At 42.2% G+C, this 24047-nt stretch overlaps 1 protein-coding gene across 2 annotated transcripts in view; it reads left to right on the forward strand.

Moving 5' to 3' along the window:
* EZH1 (enhancer of zeste 1 polycomb repressive complex 2 subunit) overlaps positions 1-23462 on the forward strand; it is a 38503-nt gene extending 15041 nt beyond the window's left edge. Inside the window, exons 7-20 of one of the 2 annotated variants that reach the window (XM_060781281.2) lie at positions 707-809; positions 1520-1683; positions 5614-5705; positions 6105-6291; positions 7769-7965; positions 8062-8153; positions 9551-9591; positions 11117-11242; positions 11396-11574; positions 13385-13480; positions 13711-13792; positions 15114-15194; positions 16296-16380; positions 18389-23462. In XM_060781281.2, the coding sequence (XP_060637264.2) occupies positions 707-809; positions 1520-1683; positions 5614-5705; positions 6105-6291; positions 7769-7965; positions 8062-8153; positions 9551-9591; positions 11117-11242; positions 11396-11574; positions 13385-13480; positions 13711-13792; positions 15114-15194; positions 16296-16380; positions 18389-18449 (1586 nt within the window). In that variant the 3' untranslated portion in view covers positions 18450-23462. The remainder of the gene's footprint in view (positions 1-706; positions 810-1519; positions 1684-5613; positions 5706-6104; positions 6292-7768; positions 7966-8061; positions 8154-9550; positions 9592-11116; positions 11243-11395; positions 11575-13384; positions 13481-13710; positions 13793-15113; positions 15195-16295; positions 16381-18388) is intronic. The other variant, XM_060781282.2, reaches the window with a different exon arrangement.
* Positions 23463-24047: the final 585 nt, after the last annotated feature.

Below are 24047 nucleotides of genomic sequence, written 5' to 3' on the forward strand. Positions count from 1 at the left end.
GAGACAAATTCAAACTAAATAAGCTGATATATATTATAGGCGAAAACACAGAATGGAAGTCAAACAATATTTTTATTTTTATTTTTTTCTCTTTTTTTATTGATCTCTTAAATTTCCTACCATCCTATAACTCAATGTTCTCCCACTTTCTTTGTAAACTTAAACCAAAGTTGATGTATATTTTTCTCTTCTTTTCCTTTTTATGTATATGTATAATTTAATAAAAATTCTTTAAAAAAGAAATTGAGCTTTACCATCACTATTCCCAAGCTCCCTTTGTTGAAGATAAGGTTTCCTCTTCCACAGACTTTAGAATTTTTTAAATTGCTGCAGTTTAACCATTACTCCTTTTCACAGTCGGTACTCCGCTTCACTATGGGTGCAGGACATTCACACATTTCCCTTTAGCCGAAATGCAGAGTCTCTGTGTTTATAGCATTTCAGCTACACTGAGCCTGGGAATAGGAGATACTGCTGAAAAAGCGGCTGTAAGCAAGCCACCACCATGAAGCTTGTCTCTTGGTCTGGCTGCTTCCAGGAAGTGATTTTTTTAAAAATGTCTCAGTGGCACTAAACGTTTTGGGGTGCCAGGGTGCACAGTTTGAGGACCACGGTTCTAGAACAATCCCACTAATTCAGAGAAGAGAATTAAGTAGAGTAATTTGAAGAAATTTCCATCTTATTTTCCTTTTTTAATTTAATACAGGCAACAAGAAATGTTCCAAGAAGCACTTTCCAAATGACATGATCTTTACTGCACTTTCATCCATGTTCCCTGAGAATGGCTTTCCAGATGATATGAAAGAGAGGTGAGGATTATATACCACAAAACTTGTTTATTTCCTAATGTTAGTCAACATAATCTGGTCTATACATTCTGAGGCTCTGAAGCCAGAATATGCTAGTTGAGTAGCTAATTTTGGACATTGCTTTCGACAATAGTTACACACAGATTAATCAGTTTGCATGCAGGTTTCTTCCATAAGAAGGTTGGTGCTCCTTATGTCATGATGGTATTTCCCTTATATATGAACTTTGGCTTTTTATTGTTTCATCTTGGGCAACACGCTCTGTAAACAACTTTCTGCCATACATCTGTGTTGAACACCCAGTAGTTGTGGCTCATAGCAGAAGGTTGGAATTGATGACCTCTTGGAGTCTGCCTATTCTGATACTGTGATTCCACAATTTCTCATTGTGATTAAGTTTGTTCAGATTCCTAGTACTCCCATGAAAAGTGTTCAGTTTCATTCCTAGGCAGTTCCTTTTCACTTGAGTGCCCCCCCCCCCCCCCGCTTCTAACCTGCAGCCCAGGAAGTAACCTCTATCTCTGTATTTGTTAAAAAAAAACCTCAACACAAACACACATATTTGTACATGCTCTCACACACCATGATGGCTTTTATTCCAAGTATAGACACAGTATAAACGTTGTTCACCTGTCTGATTCTGAACTGTCTTCTCAGTGATTGCGTGAATTCAAAAGCCACTGTGTGACTTTTCTCTTGGCTCCCCACAGATATAGGGAGCTGACAGAAGAATCTGATCCAAATGTGCTCCCTCCTGAATGCACACCAAACATTGATGGACCATTTGCCAAATCTGTTCAGCGTGAGCAGGCCCTACACTCCTTCCACACACTTTTTTGCAAGCGTTGCTTCAAGTATGACTGCTTCCTACACCGTAAGTTCTCAATATGATTCCAGCTTATAAGGGGACGTTGGGCAAAACTGCAGCCTGTTTGTTTTGTCTGTTCTTGGAAAACATTCCTTAAAGAACTACGCAAATATTGTCTGATCAGGTAGCTGTTGTCTAGTACAGAGCTTCTTAAACTTTTCGATTCATAACCCCTTTCTGCCTGGAAAATGTTCACGTATAAAAACTAAGCATTTGCTAATAATAAATCAACATTTGCAAAGCTTGTATAACAAAACACCGCTGCTCATCTAAAATATAATAATGCAGCGAGAGAAGATTTTAATTATTTTTTTAATGGGGAAATATATATAAAATAATCCCAAACGCTGCTCTGCCAAAATTATGAAGCTCACAAAAGGTAGAGGGAGTCTGGTTGCTGAACCAACTGTATATTTAAATGCTAGGAACTGGGAACTACTGGAACTGAGAGACTTTAAATGCTTCTTCAAACGAATTCCGCTGCCACCATTTCATATATTAGTTTAGGCTGAGGTAATATTGCGAGTTTTTTCTGTAACACACACTGTGCCACTATAGTTTCTTAGAGGCTGCTGTGAAGCTGGCTTTTAGTAATACTTTGACCACAAAGGTATTCACACTGAGGCTGGTATAAGTTGATAAAAATAACAAGAACGTTTATTGAACAGGCTTGAAATAATCAGGTACAAATGCTTAATGGTTTCAGTAAAATACTGGCATAAAAAGCTTGTGGCTGCGTTAGAGTGAAAATCTTAAAAACTTCTGGGTTACAAGTCTTCAAAGTTCCACCACAGAAAATTACTTCAGGAAATGAATCTCTGAAAGTAACCTCCAAAAATGCCCCTTAGGAATCTAGCCAAAAACCCTGAACTAGACTTCCTTAGGAATTGAACAGACCACTAATGGGGTACTGCTCCACAAAACAGTATTCTAGCTATCTACTCAATAGCTATTCTGAATACAACACAAAAGACTGACCCAATCTTCTTCTTCAAACCCAAACTCGCTCTCACTAACACCAACCCTTCTCTATCAGTTCCAAACTCCAACTAACTAAACTGGGACTTCAAGCCTCAGTATAAAAGACACTATTTTTCCTCTAAACCACTTGGGCTCCGCCCCCATCTTTCTAACCACTCCTAGCCTCCTTATTTTCCCTAGACTTGAACACGCCCCCTCAAGGCAAACCTAAACTAAGATTGTTTCTCCCTGTCTCCCTTTTCTAAAATGGATGCAGTGGCTTCGCCAGGCCCACTCCCTTTAGGCTTTAGGTGGCCAGCTAAGGTAAGGGATTCATTACAGCTTGCTAAACAGGCTGATTTTCCTTTTTGTGAAGTACAGCTGAAACATCTTCTGCAGAGTCCACTGTAAAGACTGCACAACAGATTTATTTATTTATTTATTTATTCATTTGGAACATTTCTATCCCGTCCTTCTCAACCTCCGAAGAGGGACTCAGGATGGCTACCAACAGGCACTATTTAATGCCGATATAATATAATAACATAGCATAAAATACAATTAGCATAAATTAAAACAGTTCTAAATATACATTTAAAAAGTTTGCCGGTTCACATAGTCATCCAAATCAATCCATTACAGTCCACTAAAAACATTATCTTCCCCAGCAAGTCAGTGTATTCTGCAAACGCTTGATCCCACAACCAGAATTTGAGCTTCTTCCGGAAGGTCAGGAGGGAGGGGGCAGATCTTAATCTCAGTCATGTAAATGTCTAAAAATGTCACTAGGTGACGTTCAGAAAAACTTTAGTGTTGTCAGATTTTTCGGGACCCCTAACATTGAGCTGAGAAGACTTAATTTGAGGTCGGGACCCACAGTTTAAGAAGCCCTGGTCTAATGGAATCGTGCTCTTGCTCTTTTAAATGCATGCTCGCCAATTTAGGAATTGAATGAAGCATTATTGACATTTCCCTCTTCTTGTCTGTCTGCCGGTTTATTTTACCTACCAATCACTGAAATTTAGACCCAAGAAATGTAAAGCAATGTAGGAGACATACATCACGATTTTTTAAATTAAGCAGCCATATAAAAATATTCAGTTATAACTTCCATTTCAGCCTTAATAGTCACATCAAACAAACTGCCTCAGTTTGTTTTATGAATAATAAAATATTGCAAGACCAGTTAGGCGTGCAAGAAATACAAAAGCAATTCCTTCAGTTCTTTGGAAGGATTGATATCCATTCTTAACAGTCTTCCCATTCTACCACCATGTCATGTTACTGTGGTGCTATGAGGGTTGAATGAAAAGTAATGACTCCATTTTTGTTACTTGGGTTTGGATGGGAATATTTTAATAAATCAGGCACAGAAGTGATCCTTAGAATGTGCTCTTTAACTACCACTATTCACATTTCCACATAATCACGAGACAATTGGATACATTTCTGCCAACAATGAACACGTTTTCTGAAGCCGTCATGGAAGAAGTTGACACTCTGTTTCCGTAACCGGCATCTCACAGTTCTCTCAGTCTACCCATCGTGCACAGTGTTGTGACTCAGCTGGAATCACAGAGTGTCTCTGATGAAGATGATGGGCCTCAGGTTCACAGTCTGGTTCAAAATGTCCCAGTTATAGACAGTGAAGAAGTGCAGTTTCCCACAGCAAGGAATGAGATTGTTGATACTGAAAATAACCAGGTGCAGGTGCAGATTGACTCAGAGAAGGAGTCAATCAGCCTGAGCCTGATAATGAGCAAGAAGGGAAACAGGCTGACACTAACGAGCAGACTGACTTTGACGAAATGGGAGCCTTAGATCGGGCTGACAGTTTGGAATTCAGAGTTTGAAGGAGTGTGAGAATAGCTAACAGGAAGGAGGTCAGAGACCAAAGAAACACCTTCATGTTTTGCAAAGGGTATTAAGCAGTGTGTTTGGGACCAAACCTTTGTCAAAGCAACTTTTCGTTTAACCAAGAAGCTTGCCTTTGCTTGTCTGGATTATCTTGCAATTCTGGTGTTCATGTTTTCAGGATGTTGTCATGTTCTCTTGGGATTTTGCTTTGCTGGTGCCTTTTTGGATTAAGCTTCAAAGTGCTATTTTGTATTGATCTTTTGGAACATTTACCTTTGCTTTTAAGAACTTTTTACCTTTTTTTTAATAAACTATAAAATAAACTATAAAAATTTCTGGCTGTGTGCAGTTTGGTGTTTTCAGCAAGGTGAATCTACTCTGAGGTGCAACACACAGATCTTCTGATAGCCAAGCAAAGCAATAATGTAACCCACACATTCTTCTGAAATGCTGATTATCCTTGAAATTTCTCTCTGAGTGTTACAACGATCGTCCTGAATAAATCTGTCAAGCTTTTTCTAGTGAAACTTGGTGGTTGCTGTCACAGGACGTCAAACTCTTTGTTTGTCACTCAAGTCAGATGTTCCCACCTCAACATCTTTAAACTTACTCGCCCAACAACGCACAGTACTCACATCAACACCATCACCATAAACAGCTTCCATTCTCTGATGAATCTCCTTTGGGGTGACACATTCTGCTGTCAAGAATTCAGTGACTGCACATTGCTTAAGTCACATTGACGGTCTGCACAGGGTTCCATACTTCGCACTTTACCAACACAACCATTCAATGCTAAGGCTTCCCGCCAGAATGGAACTGTAGAGGAGAGTCTACTGAACAAGCCAGTACCTGCCGCATACTAGTACTGCCATCTGTTGAGTTACAAAGGTGTAGGCATTACTTTTCATTCAATCCTCGTAGATCAAAGTTTGTTTAAACCTGGGTGTGGTTACCCATTTTAACAGAGTTGCAGTAATAGAAAGATCTGTTGCTGTGGTAGTTTGAGGGGTGCCCTTCAGAAAATGGGAGGGAAGCTTATATTTAGGAATAGAACCTTAAGTTGTTGTAAAAGTTTCTTATTCTAACAACAACAACAAAAACTTTCCTGTTTTTTAGCCTTCCATGCTACGCCCAATGTTTACAAGCGGAAAAACAGAGAGACTAAGATTGAAATGGAACCCTGTGGGCCAGACTGCTTTTTGTGGTTGGTAAGTTAGTAGAGAGTTATGTAGCCAGGGCACTTACAGGCTGTTTGGATTGAGATCCATCATGCTCAGAATATTTAGAAATATTCCAAAGGGATTAGTGCACTCGTTAATGTTATAAGAGCAATAACAAGCCATTAAAAGACTTACTCAGCACCTTCAACACTTACCAGATTTGTTGTGGTGTCCTACTTTGGAAAGATAGGTGGTAAAAATCTGTAGAAAAGTAGAATATTAGCTCTAAGAAGCAGATAGTTGTGAAGGTAATTTCCGTTCTCAGTGACCCAAAGCTGCCTGCTTTCGTTCTTCCATTATTCTTCTTGTATTGGTTTTGTTTTCATCCAGTTGTCTGTCTGGTGGATCCTGTTTCTGTGTGTATTTTTAACTGTCTTTTAATTATAGGAGGGAGCCAAGGAATTTGCTATACTACACAACCCACGATCAAAGTGCTCTGGACGACGTCGACGCAAACACCCTCCACTCAACGCCCCCTCCTCCTCCTCTAATGCATCAGCTTCCACGAGCAACGAAACAAAAGAAGGGGACAGTGACAAAGATACAGGCAATGACTGGGCCTCTAGTTCTTCCGGTATGTGAAACTGTGTGTCCCATTGCCTTGTGGGAAGCAAAGATGGCAAAGTAGCAGAAACCAGCTTCCACTTGGAAAATACCTGTGCTTTCATAAGTTGACAAGTTGGCTGGTCCATAGAAAACCTGTCTGCTTTTTCACCATGTTTATCCATAGCTTCATTGTGCCAGAGCATTGTGCCTTGAAGACAGCCCGGAAATTCCAATTGGTCCAACGGGTGGCAGCCAGATTATTAACTGGTGCGAATTACAGAGAGTGGCCAACCCTCCTGTTTAAGGAGCTCCATTGGCTGCTGTTTATTTTCCGGGCCCAATTCAAGGTGCAGGTCTTGACCTACAAAGCCCTGAATCAGGGGCGTAGCCAGGATTTTGTTTTGGGGGGGGGGCTGAGTCTGAGTGAAAGAGGGTCTACCCTAGCAAACCTTTTGTATCGTTACCCCAATACCCCCATGCATATGGGATATATTGAGCATGGTGATCAGATCATGATATGAATAAACATAACAGTTTAAATAATGTACCAGTAAGGCCTTCTCGCAGACCACCATCAAAAATTTTGGAGGGGGGGGGGCTGAAGCCCCCAAGGCCCCCCCCCCCCCCCCCCGGCTACATGCCTGCCCTGAATGGTTGAACGGTTTGGGACCCACCTACCTGCGCAACCGCATTTCCATCTACGAACCCACACGACCTCTCCGATCTGGAGAGGCTCTTCTCTCGCTCCCACCCGCATTGCAAATGCGACTTGCAGGGACAAGAGAGAAGACCTTTTCTGTGGTGGCCCCCCGGCTCTGGAACTCACTCCCCAGAGATATTAGGCAAGCCCCCACGCTGGCCATCTTCAGGAGGAATCTGAAAACCTGGCTATTCCAATGTGCCTTCAGTGATTGAATGTAAGATACTCCCTGACCAAATTCTGCACAAAATGTCCTTAGAAGCACTTTATTTTATGGTTCGTACAATTAAATCCTCCTCATTCCCGGATCCTCCTCATTATAACTTATTTTGTCCTATCTCCCAGTGTTTAAAAATTTTATCCTTCAATTTCGCCTTGCTTAGTGAAGTCTTCTGTGTTTTCAATGTTTAATTTTATATTGCTGTGTCGTTTATTATGTTGGTTTTGCATTTTATGTAATTTTTTGTTGCTGCTATGTTTTTGCATTATATTGTGTCTACTGTATTGATGGGCATGGCCTCATGTAAGCTGCACCGGGTTCCCTGGTTGAGATGGAGCAGGGTATAAATAAAGTATTATTATTATTATTATTATTATTATTATTATTATTATTAGTCCCCAAATCTGTTTTCAGCGCTCTGGCTCAAGTCCAAAGTTAATGTCTTTAACTGAATGCTTCCTTTTACTAGGGCCAGCTTTGGAAGCAGGCACATGTGATTTGATTCATGTCGCAGGTCATAACTGTGAGGCCTCACCTTTTTAAGAGCATGCTTTCCCAATCTTTGCCTTTTTTCTCTTGTGCCAGAGGCAAACTCACGTTGCCAGACCCCGACCAAGCCAAAGTTGAGCCCCGCCACTTCACAGCCCTTTATGTCGGACATGCCCATGGAGCCTGTTGAGTGGACAGGGGCTGAAGAGTCCCTTTTCCGCGTCTTCCATGGGACTTACTTCAATAACTTCTGCTCAATTGCTCGACTCCTGGGAACCAAAACATGCAAGCAGGTATGGCCCCTCATTTTTGGGAGGATGGGCTCACAAATGATGGGCATTTCTTCAGCCTTAGATCAGCTCTTCTGAGGTGCATTTCTCTTCTGTCAGGTCTTTCAGTTTGCAGTCAAGGAGTCCTTGATAACAAAGCTGCCAGCCAATGAACTCTTGAATCCCTCCCAAAAAAAGAAGAGGAAGCACAGGTATGTGGCCAGAGGGACATGACTAGTGGGAGGCATATGAGAAGTTGTATTATACAAGTAATGTCTTTGTATCAGTCATATGTTGTTGGACTACAGTACAGTGTTCCCTCGCTAATTTGCGGTTTGCTTTTAGTGGACTTGCTGTTTTGAGGGTTTTAAAAAATATCAATATAAAATATTAACATCCAGTGGAGACCAGGGACACCGGAAGTGCGGTGGCCTGAGGCGTGGTGGAGAAGGCCTACCTCTCTGGCCTCCACAGACCCCGGAAGTGCCGCGGCCTGAGGCATGGCCTTCCCGGCCTCCACAGACCCCAGAGGTGCGGCAGCCTGAGGCGCGGTGGGGAAGGTCTGCCTCCCTGGCATCCACAGACCATGGAGGTGTGGCAGCCTGAGGTGCGGCGGGGAAGGCCTGCCTCCCCTGCATCCACAGACCCCGGAAGTACGGTGGCCTGAGGCACGGCGGGGAAGCCCTCCCTCCCTGGCCTCCACAGACCCCAGATGTGCGGTGGCCTGAGGCACGGCAGGGAAGGCCTGCCTCCCTGGCCTCCACAGACCCCGTAAGTGCGGCAGCCTGCCTCCCTGACCTGCTGCTGCCTTCGTTGCTCCAGAGGCTCTGCAGAGGTCTGCGGAGACTAGGGAGGCAGGCAGGTACCATTGGGATGGGCTGGAAGGTGGGTAAGGAAGCGCGAGTAAGAAAATAATATATAAAATATATAAAATAATGTGTAAATATTAAAATTAATATGGCGTCCCTACTTCGTGGATTTTCACTTATTGTGGGGGGTAGTGGAACGGAACCACCGCAATCAGTGAGGGAACACTATAGTTCCATAGTCCCTACCATTAGTTGTCCTGGATGGGGTTGATGGGGTTTGAAGTACACTATGGGAGGACACATATTCCACACCTGTCTTGACTACAGAACCTGATCACTCTTAATAAGGCTTAACATTAGGGGTAGCGTAGCACCTATGCTACGCTACCCCTAATGTTAAGCCTTATTAAGAGTGATCAGGTTCTGCAGTCAAGACAGGAGAGGAATATGTGTCCTTCCATAGTGTACTTCAAACTCATCCTAGATGAGACATGACTGCCTAAAACAAAAGCAATCCCAGTTGTTTTCCACTCTGCTGTTCTGCACATCTTAAGGTAAAGGATTAGCAGTAACTTGTTTAGTGACTGCCTACCTGTCTTTCACTGAATGTTATTGAGTGAGAATAAATTACTACTTCTGAGCATACTATCCCCCTTTTTCTAATTTCTCTTCTGGTGTAAGAAGGATCTGGCAAAGGGGCTAAGAAGTGAGATTCCCAAACGTTTGGGATTCACAAGAATGTGTTTTCAAGATTAAAACAGAGACATTATTTTCTTCCTCTCTTCCTCTCTCCAATAAAGGCTCTGGGCTGCTCATTGTAGGAAGATCCAGCTTAAAAAAGGTAAACTGTGTCCTCTCAGCACAATGTCCAGGCTCCCCTTTTGGCCACATCCATCTGGAGAGTAGGAGTGTCATGTGTGTCAGATTAGCAGTTCCCAGCTGCTAGCCCTGTTAGTCTAACTGATTGAGAAACTATTGGGGTGTTGCAAGCAGCTGACAATGCAATGATTCTTCTGATATGCAACCAAGATGTCTGTAGTACTGTTGAAACCTGAACACGTATTCTTTCATAGTACTAAATGATAAAAATCAAAACCCTAGATCAGTGTTTCTCAACCTTCCTAATGTCATGACCTCATGTACAGTTCCTCATATTGTGGTGACCCCCAACCATACATTGTTTTCATTGCTACTTCATTACTGTAATTTTGCGCAGTGGGTTTAAGTGCTAAGCTGCTGAACTTGTTGATTGAAAGGTCGCAGGTTCGAATCTGGGGAGCGGCGTCAGCTCCCGCTGTCAGCCCCAGCTTCTGCCAACCTAGCAGTTCAAAAACATGCAAATGTGAGTAGATCAATAGGTACCACTCTAGCAGGTAGGTAACAGCGCTCCATGCAGTCATGTTGGCCACATGATTTTGGAGGTGTCTATGGACAACACCGGCTCTTCGGCTTAGAAATGGAGATGAGCACCAACCCCCAGAGTCGGACACGACTGGACTTAATGTCAGGGGGAAACTTTTACCTTTAACTATGAATCCTAATGTAAATAACTGACATTCAGGATGCATTTTCATTCACTGGACGAAATTTGGCGCAAATACCCAACAAGGCCAATTTAAGTACTGATCGGTTAGGGTGGATTTATTTTGTCATTTGGGAGTTGTAGTTGCTGGGATTTATAGTTAACCTACAATCAAAGAGTATTCTGAACTCCACCAACGATAAATTGAACCAAACCTGGCACACAGAACCCTCATGACCAACACTGGGAGTGTCTGGTGGGAAGTGACCTTGAGTTTGGGAGTTGTGGTTCACCTATTTCCAGAGAGCATTGTGGACTCAAACAACGATGGATCTAGACCAAACTTGGTATGAATGTGCAATATGCCCAAATGTGAACACTGGTGGAGTTTGGGCAAAATAGACCTCTGGGAGTTGTAGTTGCTGGGATTTATAGTTCACCTCCAATCAAAGAGCATTCTGAACTCCACCAAGGAGAGAATTGCGCCAAACTTCCCACACACTACCCCCATGACCAACAGAAAATACTATGTTTTCTGATAGTCTTTGATGACCTCTCTGACACCCCCTTGTGACCACCCCAGGGGTCTCAACCCCCAAGTTGAGAAACACTGTCCTAGATGAAAAAAACCATGATTGCCTACATCTGGTATTTTGAAAGAGTCACTTCAGTCATCCAAGCTGGCGTTGCTTTCTGCCACATTCCAGCTCTGGCTAAAGCTTGGCAAGGCCCTTTGCATGTGGGGCAGCCTGCCATCTGCTGATGTCTGTGGCCTGCGCTATTTTGCAGAACTGAACTTTCGTGATAGTTGGCTCACAGTTTTTTCACCATCCTCTTTTGGTAGACAATTCATCCACTCAAGTGTACAACTACCAGCCCTGTGACCACCCAGACCACCCTTGTGACAACTCTTGCCCTTGCATCATGACCCAGAATTTCTGCGAAAAGTTCTGCCAGTGCAATCCTGACTGTAAGGAACAAGGCACTGGGCCAGATTTTACATACTTTATAATATGGCTTTCTAGCAAAGGAGGGCACTTCCTCCTTAGGTGGGTTAGTTCTATTTTTCTCAATCACATTCAAGGCAGTCCTTTTTTTAAAGTGTGTCTGTTTCTTCAACAAGGTCAAAACCGATTCCCAGGCTGTAGGTGTAAGACCCAATGTAACACCAAGCAATGCCCGTGCTACCTGGCTGTGCGTGAATGTGACCCGGACCTCTGCCTGACATGTGGAGCCGCAGAACACTGGGACTCCAAGGTGGTCCCGTGCAAAAACTGCAGCATCCAACGAGGTCTCAAGAAGGTATGTGCAAAAAAATTAGGTCGTATCATGCAATGGGTGAGCAGGGAGAGCGCTTGAGTCTGAAGGCTGTACAAAGTTTGTGAATGTGACAAGGTACGTAAGTTTATAGGAAAATAAAGACTGAAATGGAAAAAATATCTGGGCTAAAATAATAAAATAATAAACTGTTTTTTACCGTGAAAATGGAGGGAAAGGTAATAAAAATTGACAATATATATAACATCTGTGATAGGAGCAGCACAAGCAATGCTTGTGTTGGGATAGAAAGAATAAGAAAAATGTGAAATAAAAATGGTATGAATATTTAGCCTACTGTATGCTCCAATATTATATCACTAAAAGGAAAAATCTATATAAATAAAAATGTAATGTTCGTTTGTGGGATTAACAGAACTCAAAAACCACTGGACAGAATGACACCAAATTTGGCAGCAAAACACATTATAATCCAATCTATGTCTTTCAAACAAAAAAAACATAAAAAATAAAGGGGAAATAACTTAAAACTCCCCAAAAAGAAAAATGCCTTACCGAGCATGCACAAAAGCCCCTCTCCCCGTTGCGCGAGAAAAATGAAGCACCAGCCATTGTGAGGGAAGAGAAGCCCTGCCATGGAGTCCCTTTCCATGCGTGGGCCCTCCTTCTTTCCCTCCCTCCCTCCCACTCTCCTTCCTCTCTTCGTCGGCCCCACCAAACACAGACCTCTCCTCCTTCTTTTCCCCCGGGAGAGGCGTGCGGGTGGCTGCTCCGTGTGGACGCTGCTCGCCAGGCTTCACCTTCCCTTGCCTGGGCACCGACGAGAAGGGAGTTCTGCAGCCCTCAGCCTTGCTGGGCCAGCAGGGGTGGGAGGCATTTGTCGAGGTGGGCCTTCTCACCCACATTGGCCCCTTCTTTCTGCCGCAGCCGCAGGTCGCCTTCCATACGACCCTGCCTGCGTGCCCACCCACCAAACAGGGAAGGCGCCCCGCAGTCATGACAGAAAGAAGAAGGGGCAGCGCTGGGTGAGCGAGGCCTGCCTCAAAAAGCGCCTCCCGCCTGCCCCACGCCCTGCCCAGCAAGACTGAGGGCTGCAGCAAGGCTCCTTTACTGCCGGTGCCCAGGCAAGAGGTAGAGAAGGGAAGGTAGGAAAGAGGGAGAGAAGAAAGGAGAGAAAGAGGGTGGGAAAGAGAGAAGGAAGGATGGAAGCAAAGAGCAAAGGAAAGAAGGAAAGAAAGAGGTAGAGAAGGAAGAAAGGAGAGAAAGAAGGTAAAGAAAAGGGGGGGAGGGAGGAAAGAGAGAAGGAAAGAAAAAAGGAAGGAACGAGGAAAAGAGGGAGGGAAGGAAAGAGCGAGAAAGAGCTAGTAAATATATAAATAGATATCCTATAGGGAACTGGGTCTCGAATTGGAAAGCACTGAAGCCAAAGTGAAGGGAGAATGAAAATACAGTGCTCCATGCAGTCATGCTGGCCATGTAACCTTGGAGGCATCTATGGACAATGGCTTAGAAATGGAGATGAGCACCACTCCCCAAAGTTGGACACAGCTAGACTTAATGTCGGGGGAGCCTTTACTTAAGTGTTTAAAGTAAGATTCTGTGCACAGTGTTTCTGAATACATGTGAGACATGAATGTATGCTGTTATGTCCTCTCATTTGAAAAATAAATAGATGACGGACATTTATCTGAACTGCTATAACTCTGTTATATGTTGGTGGTGGGGGATAAACCATTTCCTTCCAACTCTGCGCCTCCTTAGGGGTTTATAATATGTTTTCTTTTTCTAAGTGTTCAGCAGTGCAGGCTGAAGCACTTTCTTTCTCTCCCCACAGCACCTGTTGTTGGCCCCATCCGATGTTGCTGGTTGGGGGACCTTCATCAAGGAGGCAGTGCAGAAGAATGAGTTTATCTCTGAATACTGTGGCGAGGTGAGTTGGGAAGGCAGAGTGTAGCTTTGGAAGTTTAAGTTCCTCTGTAACATCCCCCTCTCACCGATAGTTATAAGAGTTGCCTGTTGTGGACTTCCCATTTCCCATTCTGGCCCAGTCTTTATTGGCTCGAGGTACCTGCCCCTTTCACCACCTCGCTAAGCCCTTTCATTGCTTGATTCGTCTCTTTTTGATCACTCTTTTTCATCTGCTTTCCTTCCTTCATCCAGCTCATCTCCCAAGATGAGGCCGACCGCCGTGGGAAAGTGTATGACAAGTATATGTCCAGCTTCCTCTTCAACCTCAATAATGGTAAGTGGCTGCATTGATAATTACTAACAAATACATTTCAGATAAATATAATTGGAAAACAAGCAGAGCTAACATCATTTGAATCACAAATTGCAATGGCAAATGCAATCAAACCATATATTGGATAATTCAAAAAGCAGAATTGGGAACATTAAATGGACTGAGATTAGTGTGGGAATTGGATCTAGGGTTCAAATTGGAAGAGAATGGGACTCAATCTGGAAAATGTGAGCATGGTTTTTGGATTTCGATTTTAATGGATGTGTCTTAATTAATTGTTTTAATTGTTTTAATATTTAATCTTTTGATTTTACTGTGGTTGTTTTTATGATGCTAGCATTGCATGACGCTTTTGTTAGGCTGTCCTGAGTCCCCCTTTGGGGGGGGAGGGGGGGTATAAATATAGGAAATAAGCAAATAAATAAATAAATAAATTTCAGCACAGCTTAGAGAAAATATTGGAAAATTGTGCAGAGATTATCCACTTAAACTACATAAAATTAATAAAATTAATAATGGAATAATGGAATTTCTAAATTGTGATGGAGAAAGTGGAGGAGAGGGTTGGAGCCACATGTGGCTAACATTTCACAAAATACGAATATTCTGGGATGAAATAATACACTTCAGGGGAACTTCGTTAGTGATTTCTGTATTTGAAAATAATAAGGATTTGGTAAATAAAATCTTATATTACTCGTGTTACGTGTTGCAAGACTTGAAATAGGCAGAACTTGGAAAAAATTAGAGAATTTGACAATAAACAATTAGTTAAATAGAGTATGGGCCAAAGCACTATTGGAAAAGCTAACTTGTAAGCTAAAATTAGCATAAAGATAAAGTGAAGATTTATTTGGTAATACATAGAAACCATTCATTAGTTTCGTGTGTAAAACTAATGGGGAATTCAAACTACCAAATTATCAGGAAATACTGGATAAACAATTAGAAAATATGTTACGACAATTATATGTCATGGATGAAACTAGAATAAGTAATAATATAGAACTGACAGAGATGTATCATATATAACACTATATGAAAGATGGGATGGGTTCAGGGGAATATAGATCTGGCAATAGATTAGTAAATAATGTAAAAAAATAAGTGCCTTCATTAGGAGAAGACAGAGCTCCAGATTTGGCTCTGTGGCACAATAATGGAGTGGGAGGGGAAGCAACATTCATGGGAACATCTGGAGCAGTAGGATCCAAAAACCCCATCTGTTTTGGAAGGGGCATTTTGCTTAAACTAATCCAGCCTTTGTATTAGGGTTTACTGTTGTTAGTTTAAACTTTAGCTTCTTTCCCTGTCTGGACAGATTTCGTTGTGGATGCTACTCGCAAAGGCAATAAAATCCGTTTTGCAAACCACTCTGTCAATCCCAACTGTTACGCTAAAGGTAAGGCTACCTAGCTTGAGTATAGCAGCAGAATCCACTGCACAATGTGCTGGTTTTAAGGAATCACCCACCCATAAATGAGCTTCTGAGGATGAAACAGAGATATGAATTTAAATAATAGAATCAAGTCAGTCCTCCTGTTTCAAACCCAAACCACTCCATAGATCAGGTGAACCATTGCTGTTTAAATATAGATTTCAGACATCTTGATTAGAAATGTTCTCATAGCTGGACTAGAACAACATTATGAGTCCTTGAAATACAGAAATAAGGTTCCAGTATATTGAGGATAAGGAATGGAGGATGACAGTTTGGATGGAATGAAGACTCCATATTTTGTGACTATAATCCATTTTCTATTTTCTCATAATGCTGGAGGTAGAATGTAGTCTCCTGTGCTAGTCTAATAATAATATAATATAATATATTGTATATACATATAATATTTATAAAATTATAATGTAATACAATATAATACTAATAATAATATGATATTATAATTATATATTTATATTACATGTAATATTACTAATAATATTACAATATAATTGGTATAGTAAATAATATAGCAATATTTACAACTGATATTGTACTATGCTAATAATATAATATATTGTATGTATATGTATCTCACACCAGGAGTCACTCCTGACACAACACAAAAAATGTATGTATATACCTTGAAAGCCTCTTTGAGTCCCCTTCGGGGTGAGAGGGGCGGCATATAAATGTCGTAAAATAGTCACCTACAGAGTGCCCAAAGAGAAGCTGAAAAATCCAGCAGCTTGAGCAGAATGTCATGAACCTGTGAGAATCCTGGATTTCTGTTAAACATGCAGCTTTCAAATATGTTGTAAATAAGGAAGATGAAATACCAGTTGAATTAAACAGTCACTGGTTTCTGCACTGTTTATCCTTTTGTAGAAAAGCATGTCTCAGCTGTAGAGATACCTTGAGTCCACTTCAGAATTCTTCTGTAGCTTGGAAATATTTTGAACTTAGGACCATGTGTTTGGATGGTTGTGGGTGGCTGTGAATTGAAGGTAATGTGGAGCAGGTAATCACGCCAGAAACCAATCTCATCTCTTATTCCCCAAACAGTGGTGATGGTGAATGGAGACCACCGTATTGGGATTTTTGCCAAGAGAGCGATCCAAGCTGGTGAAGAGCTCTTTTTTGATTACAGGTGGGTGTGAGAAAGCAGGGAAAGACCTAAGTGGCTACTTCCAGTGTTGGGTTCCAAAAGGTTTGAGATATCAATCCCATCAGATTTAGGGATGCCCTCAAAGGGCTGTTGAATCCATGGATGGAGAATTCGTGAATGTAGAAGTCTGTCGATCTATCTGTCTATCTATTTATTAGGCATGGTTAGGTTGGGTCAGAATCTTTGCAATTCGGAATAAATTTGGAAAGATTTCCATTTGAAGGGATTTCGAAGTTTTTAAGGAAACCGGAAATCCCTTCGCCCTTCCGAAGCTTTTTCTGCCATTTCTGTTACGAATCAGTAAGTGAGTCGGATCCCCCAAAGAAGTTTTAAACCAGAGTGGAAGAATTCCCTCCCTTTCTGGAGTATAACAACTACTTTCAAATTAAGACCACCCAATGAAACAGGAAGTAACACTTTCAAACCATGAAGGATTCGGAAATCTCAGAAGTTTCAAAAAGTTTTGAACATTTTTTAATGTGAAAATCAGAATTGACTTTAGAATTGAACCACCAGCACCCCCTACATCCAAAACGAGTTTTGAACCATTTTTTAAAATCAAACAAGCCTTTTCTCTCTCTCTCTCTCTCTCTCTCTCTCTATCTATCTATCTATCTATAATGAAGTGGTCAGTGCACTTTAGTTTTTACCCAGTTTGGGTCCAGTTTAGTTTTTACTCAGTTTGGGTCCCCAGATCTTATTGAATGATAACTCCCATCACTTTTGATTATCTGCCATGTGGACTTGGGATAATGGGAACTCCAGTCCAACAGCACTTGTGGCTCTGAGGTTGGAGAAAGGTTAAAATCATTTTAAAGTCAGACGTTACATCCACAAGTCTTGTATCTAAATTCAAAACCCATTATTCTGACTGAACAGAACAAACTGCAGTCTTCCAGGTGTTACTGTATCACAAATCCCAAGTATTCATGATGTCTACAGTGTTGCGCAGAAGCGAATTTTAGCCAAGTCCCATGCAAAAAACACACAGGCAAGAGGAAAAAGGAACAGAAAAACTTTACTCTTATCAGCAGAGGCAATAAAGATAAACTTGCAGTGTTGCATACAAAATCAGACAGTGCAACGAACTTCCACACTCCTTGTCAGTAACACAGAATAAGGCTTCTTCATCTTCATTCAAATGAGAGAGCAAAACATAAACCTTGAGTAAATAGCTATTCCACCATGGCAAAGAACTTTAAGATCATCTGGAGAGGCCCTGCTCTCGGTCCAACCATCATCATAAGCACGGCAGGCGGGGACGAGAGACAGGGCCTTTCAGTGGTGGCCCCTCGGTTATGGAACACCTTTCCTAGGGAGATCAGATCGGCTTCTTTGCTCCTAGCATTTTGGAAGAATCTTAAGACATGGCTATTTGAGCAGGCATTTGCGAATACTGAGTAATTTACATAAGAATGGAACAACTACATGACGGAACTGGACATTGTTTTAATGAGTATTTATTTAATTATGTTTTATTATAGTGTTATGATTTTACTGATGTGGACGTTTTATATTGTAATTGTGTTCTTGGTGGCATTGAATTCTGCCTTGTAAACCGCCTCGAGTCGCCAGAAGGTTGAGAGGGGCGGTAGACAAATATACTAAATAAATAAAGAGCATTGCTGTTAGAGCATAGCAGCATTACAGCATATTGCTTCTCCTCAGAGTAGCGTATTGCTTCTCCAAACTGTATTCTAAAATTCATACAGTTATACCTCATCGGGTGTGGACCAAACATGCTGGCTGACCTACATTACCAGCTGTACATAATAATTATCATAAGGTTTTTCTTTAACACACGTGATCCTGCTATGATGTACTGTAACATACAGGAGTTGTAGTCCGGCATCTGGAGGGCCACATGAAATGACATGGTGAGCTGGATTCATCCTGCGGGGCTTGAGTTTGACTTAATGTGCTTTACAGGATCCACGTGTTACACATAGAAGGAGCGTGTTTGCTCATGGCTGTTTCGCTTCTCTCACAGGTACAGCCAGGCAGATGCACTCAAATACGTTGGCATCGAAAGAGAGGGCGACATAGTCTGATTAATTGTTGCGGCAGAGCGCTCCTAGCCAGCGTCACTTCACCCTATCCATGCTGCTTCCTTCATTGCTGTGTATGTCATGAGAGCTTCGTCCCACATGAACCCCTCTGCAGAGGAGAAAATGAAGACGCCCACTTCTCCTGTAGTTGTGAGACTCTGGTTCCAAGGCCTGTGAAGAATCGGTGTTGTAAGGAAAGAATTGGGATTTGAACTGGAGAAGTGATTCCTTTATTTTGGCAGACTCTCCCCTTGTGGGCAGGGAGAACCTCAGCGCAATACAGTGCCCACCAACAGGGGATCATAAAGTGCTATGCAGAGGCTCTATGGGGCAAAGAATGTGTAGGCTTGGGTAGAGGGTAGGAGCAGGAGGTAAATAGAGTCTGTATGGAATGTAATGGTTGGTAGAAGTATGAGGTTCAAAAGAAAGAAAGTGGAGGTCGAGGTTGCAAATGGAGGGGGCAGTAAAAATTGAAGGAGCGTGGGAGATGGAGCCCCAAAGCCCTCTTGTTCGTTTTGAGTCTTCCCTGACAATGTCAGCCCCTTCCTCTCTTGGCTACGCTGGGTCTCTCTCTATATATCTCTCTCTTCACCTCATCAGTATATGATATGGTTTGAGAGGTGTAAGTTGCAGAACTATTCGGAGACCGTTCTTTTTCCTGCTGGCGGAGAGTTTCAGAATTCCTCTTGAATTATTGATAATGCTCCCATTCCCTTAGCAACAGGAAGGCTGTTTGTCTTCTCTCTTGCTTAGCTCCTTCAGTGATCTTTTGAACTTGGTGGTTGCAATACTAAAGTAAGATTCTTCATTAGGTGTTGACGAGGGCCTCATCTTCGGTTTTGGTTGTCACTTAAAGGATTTTTTTTATCAGTAACTAGCCATCCCCTGCCATGCGTTGCTGTGGCCCACATGGAGATTCTGTGTAGGAGGTTTGGCCCAATTCTATCGTTGGTGGGGTTCAGAATGCTCTGTGATTGTAGGTGAACTATAAAACCCAGCAACTACAACTCCCAAATGTCAAGATTCTATTTTCCTCAAACTCCACCAGTGTTCACATTTGGGCATATTGAGTATTTGTATAGAGTTTGGTCCAGATCCATCATTGTTTGTGTTCACAGTGATCTCTGGATGTAGGTGAACTACAACTCCAAAACCAAAGGACACTGCCCACCAAACCCTTCCAGTATTTTCTGTTGGTCATCGGAGAACTGTGTACCAAGTTTGGTTCAATTCCATCATTGGTGGGGTTCAGAATGCTCTTTGATTGTAGGTGAACTATAAATCAGAGTAACTACAACTCCCAACAGTCATGCTGGCCACATGACCTTGGAGGTGTCTACGGACAACGCTGGCTCTTCAGCTTAGAAATGGAGATGAGCACCACACCCCAGAGTCAGACATGACTGGACTTAATGTCAGGGGACAACCTTTACCTTTTTACAACTCCCAAATGACAAAATCAATTTTTTGAGTGAAGGACATACATTGGGTTGTTGGGTGTCTTGTGTCCAAATTTGGTGTCAATTTGTCCAGTGGTTTTTGAGTTCTGTTAATCCCACAAACGAACATTACATTTTTATTTATATAGATTTTTAAGGTGCTGGAGGTTGTTTACTGGGACTTACTGAGAGGAAAATGGTGGATGTATGTTTTCCAGATTGATGAGAATGGTAATTTGCTAATGTATCTAGGATTTCCCCCCACCCAGCCATGTACAAAAAAAATGCTATTAGAATGCACTTTAGAATAATCCACTCCACCAAGGCCAACTAGCAGGGAGCAGGATTCCCTGTGAGCTATCCTGAGTGGAAAGCTGACTCCTTCTCCGTTTCAGTATGGATTACTGTAGCATCTGAAAAGTGGGTACCTTATCAAATTCTATATGTGTTGTTTAGCCACGAACTAATTATAAGATCTTCTTATTGCACTGTTGAGGATTTGTACAAGTGTCAGCAGTAGACTGAACCTTTGTGTCAAAGCAGGAGAGTTTTCTCTCCCTTTGCAGGAGATACTATAGTAGAGTAACTCCTGCTCTTGCCAGTGTTGGAGAATGCAAGTATAAAAACAGATCATTTTACCAGATTTAAGGAATGTGCACAGCTTTGCAGAATGCTTAGCTGGGCATCAAGGAGTGGTATCTTAACAATTACGCTAGAGCACCATTTGGTTTAGGTTAAGGCTTTTGAATCACTTCCAAGTGGTTGTCCAAATGTAAAAATATTGACTCTTCTTTTCTATAAAACACTCCTAATGGTTATTGACCAATCCCCTTCTCCTGGGTTAATATGCATGTATGGAACATAGGAAGCAATACTTAATAGTGGCTCGTAAGCATGGTTAGTGTGCCTTTACTACTCTGTAACTGCAACCTACTGTTTGCCATCAGAGATCAAGGGAAAGGGCTTCCAGGTATGAGTATGCAATTGCTGTGGGATCAAGAGTTTCTCTGTCTGTCTTGGAAACCAGCCACAGAATTAACTAAACAATAGCTCTCCTTACTCTTCACTTTTGTTTTCCTACTAAATAGACACACATATTGGGTTGTTGTAGGTTTTTTCAGGCTATATGGCCATGTTCTAGAGGGATTCTCTCCTGACGTTTCGCCTGCATCTATAGCAAGCATCCTCAGAGGTAGTGATGTCTGTTGGAACGAGGAAAATGGGTTTATATATCTGTGGAAAGACCAAGGTGGGACAAAGAACTCTTGTCTGCTGGAGCTAGGTGTAAATCAGGGACATTAATCACCTTTTTTAAAAAAATTATTTTTATTGTGCCTTTTTCTTGTGATATTTACAGCAAAAGTAGGTGAAAACAATCGTGGTAGTAAAGTGCAGAGAGTAGGTAGGAAAAAGAGGGGAGGGAAGAAAGAGAAAAATAAATAAAAATTTTAAAAAAGATAATAAATAAAAATAAAGCAAAAGGGGGTGTTTGTACTTCCCAAAGTCTTCTAATCACCTCTGAACAAAAGATTGCTCCAGGCACTGCCAGGCCATCTAATGCTAATCAAGGTGGTCAGTTGAAACATTCACAACTAGCTCCAACAGACAAGAGTCCTTTGTCCCACCCTGGTCATATATAAACCCATTTTCCTAGTTCCAACAGACCTCACTACCTCTGAGGATGCTTGCCATAGATGCAGGCGAAACGTCAGGAGAGAATACCTCTAGAACATGGCCATATAGCCCGAAAAAACCTACAACAACCAAGTGATTCCGGCCATGAAAGCCTTCGACAATACATAAGACACACATATTGAGTATGCCCCTGGAAAACTGTAATATTTTTTTGCATTATTGTAATTTTAAAATATATATTTTATTAAGTTCTTGTGAGTTTTTTCGGGCTATATGGCCATGTTCTAGAGGCATTTCTCCTGACGTTTCGCCTGCATCTATGGCAAGCATCCTCAGAGGTCAGGAGAAATGCCTCTAGAACATGGCCATATAGCCCTAAAAACCCACAAGAACTTAGTGATTCCAGCCATGAAAGCCTTCGACAATACATATATTTTATTTTCACATTAACCATGAAAAAAGGAAATTACTTTAAGTCAGTATAGGCAACTGTGGCTGTTTACATTATGGTTCAACTATGAAAACAAAAGAAATCTCTCTCTCCAGCTCACCCACCGACTCTAATAGCAGTGAGGTGTGCATATTCAGTTCCTGGAGTTGGGGTTTTGTTTTGTTTTTTGGTTATTGGTTATCTGCTGCTTCTCATGTAGACATGAGAAAATGATGCCATGTTGTTGCCAGTTTCTGGTCCACACCCTTTATTACAAGCCACTCATAATTGAGACTGGAGCCCCCGGTGGCGCAGCGGGTTAAACCCCTGTGGCGGCAGGACTGAAGACCGACAGGTCACATGTTCAAATCTGGGGAGAGGCGGATGAGCTCCCTCTATCAGCTCCAGCTCCTCATGTGGGGACATGAGAGAAGCCTCCCACAAGGATGGTAAAACATCTGGGCGTCCCCTGGGCAACATCCTTGCAGACGGCCAATTCTCTCACACCAGAAGTGACTTGCAGTTTACAAAATAAAATCACTGAGACTTAAAATATTTCAATCCCCGTCACCCCTTTATTGCTACTGCCAACAAAAGACACTCCAGAGCAGCAGCCTCATCAGATGCAAACCCCAAAGGTCACCTTCCTTTCTCGGTCTGAAGCTGTTGGACTGAAACATGGATATTTTCTGTAAAATTATGTCTATAAAATAATGGATCCATCCTTCTTGAGAAAATACAGCACTGTCGTAGATATGGCACAGAGCTTTGTGTCCCCAGTTTTTCACTCCAGGGGCATAGCTGCAGATGCAAGTTATTTTTTCCTAAATAAATAGCTGAGATTAAGGGGAATAAAGGTTCTGGGCCTTGCTGGAGGCTATTGAGTGACAAGAAACTGGCAACAGATTGGGGCAAGTGGGGAGGGCTTCTGTTTCATTCATTGGCCAGTTGATTGAAGTGCCAAACTGTGTTTGACGAAGCCACTCCTGTCCCAAAAGAGGGCTGTCAGTGCGAAAAGTCAATGACTTGAAGTGATGCATGTCCAATGTTTTGTCAGGGGCCAGGTCTACAGTAGTGGGTGTTCTGTCTGTCTGTATTTGCAAAAGTACCTTGACTCATGGAGGCATTGCTCTTGCAACTCACGAGCATTTTAAACCTCACATCCATAGTGCATTATATTGTAATACGAGTCTGTATCGCTTGACACTTTTGAGGCACAGCACCGAGGTTGGGCAGAGTGTAGCTGTAGCCCCATTCCATTGCTTTTAGTGACAATGTGTGGCAGGTACTACATAACTATTAAGAGCATGTTATGCTTCCCCATCTGATCTCTGTGCTTTGTAGAATTGCTCTCTCATGAAATGAAAAAAAGGGGCTCCTCAAAGCAACATGATCCACCCTCTCCCTCCTTGGGCTGCTTGTGACTCCGTGCTTTGCTGCTGGCAAATTATGTGCACTTTATATTACAGCTTGTAAAGGTTTGTCTTAATAAAGTTGTAGTGACTGCTGAAATAGATCTGTCTTATTTTTAGGGTTAGCTAGGCTTACTATTTGGTCTCATGTTGTGTGCTTTCACGTCATTTCTGACTAATTGATAAGTGACCATAAGGCAAACCAGTCATGAAGTGTTCTTGGTAATGTTTGCCTTCCTCTGAAGCTGAGAACATGTGACTTGCCAAAGATCACCCAGTGGGTTTCCACGGCAGAGCAAAGCTTCAAATCCTGCCCTCCTGTTTAGCACTCAGGCCATTATAACAGTGTTTCTCAACCTGGGGGTCGGGACCCCTGTGGGGGGGGGGTGTCAAAGGGGTCGCCAAAGACCATCAGAAAACAGTATTTTCTGTTGGTCATTGGGATTCTGTGTGGGAAGTTTGACCGAGTTCTACTATTGGTCGAGTTCCAAATGCTCTTTGATTGATAAATCCCAATAACTACAACTCCCAAATGTCAAGATCTATTTTCCCCAGACTCCACCAGTGTTCACATTTGGGCATATTGAGTATTCGTGCCAAGTTTGGTCCAGATCCACCATTGCATGAATCCACAGCACTCCTCTGGAGTTAGGTGAACTACAACTCCCAATCTCAAGGTCAATGC

Source organism: Anolis sagrei, chromosome 6, assembly GCF_037176765.1.
Source record: "Anolis sagrei isolate rAnoSag1 chromosome 6, rAnoSag1.mat, whole genome shotgun sequence".
Taxonomy (NCBI): Eukaryota; Metazoa; Chordata; class Lepidosauria; order Squamata; family Dactyloidae; genus Anolis; species Anolis sagrei.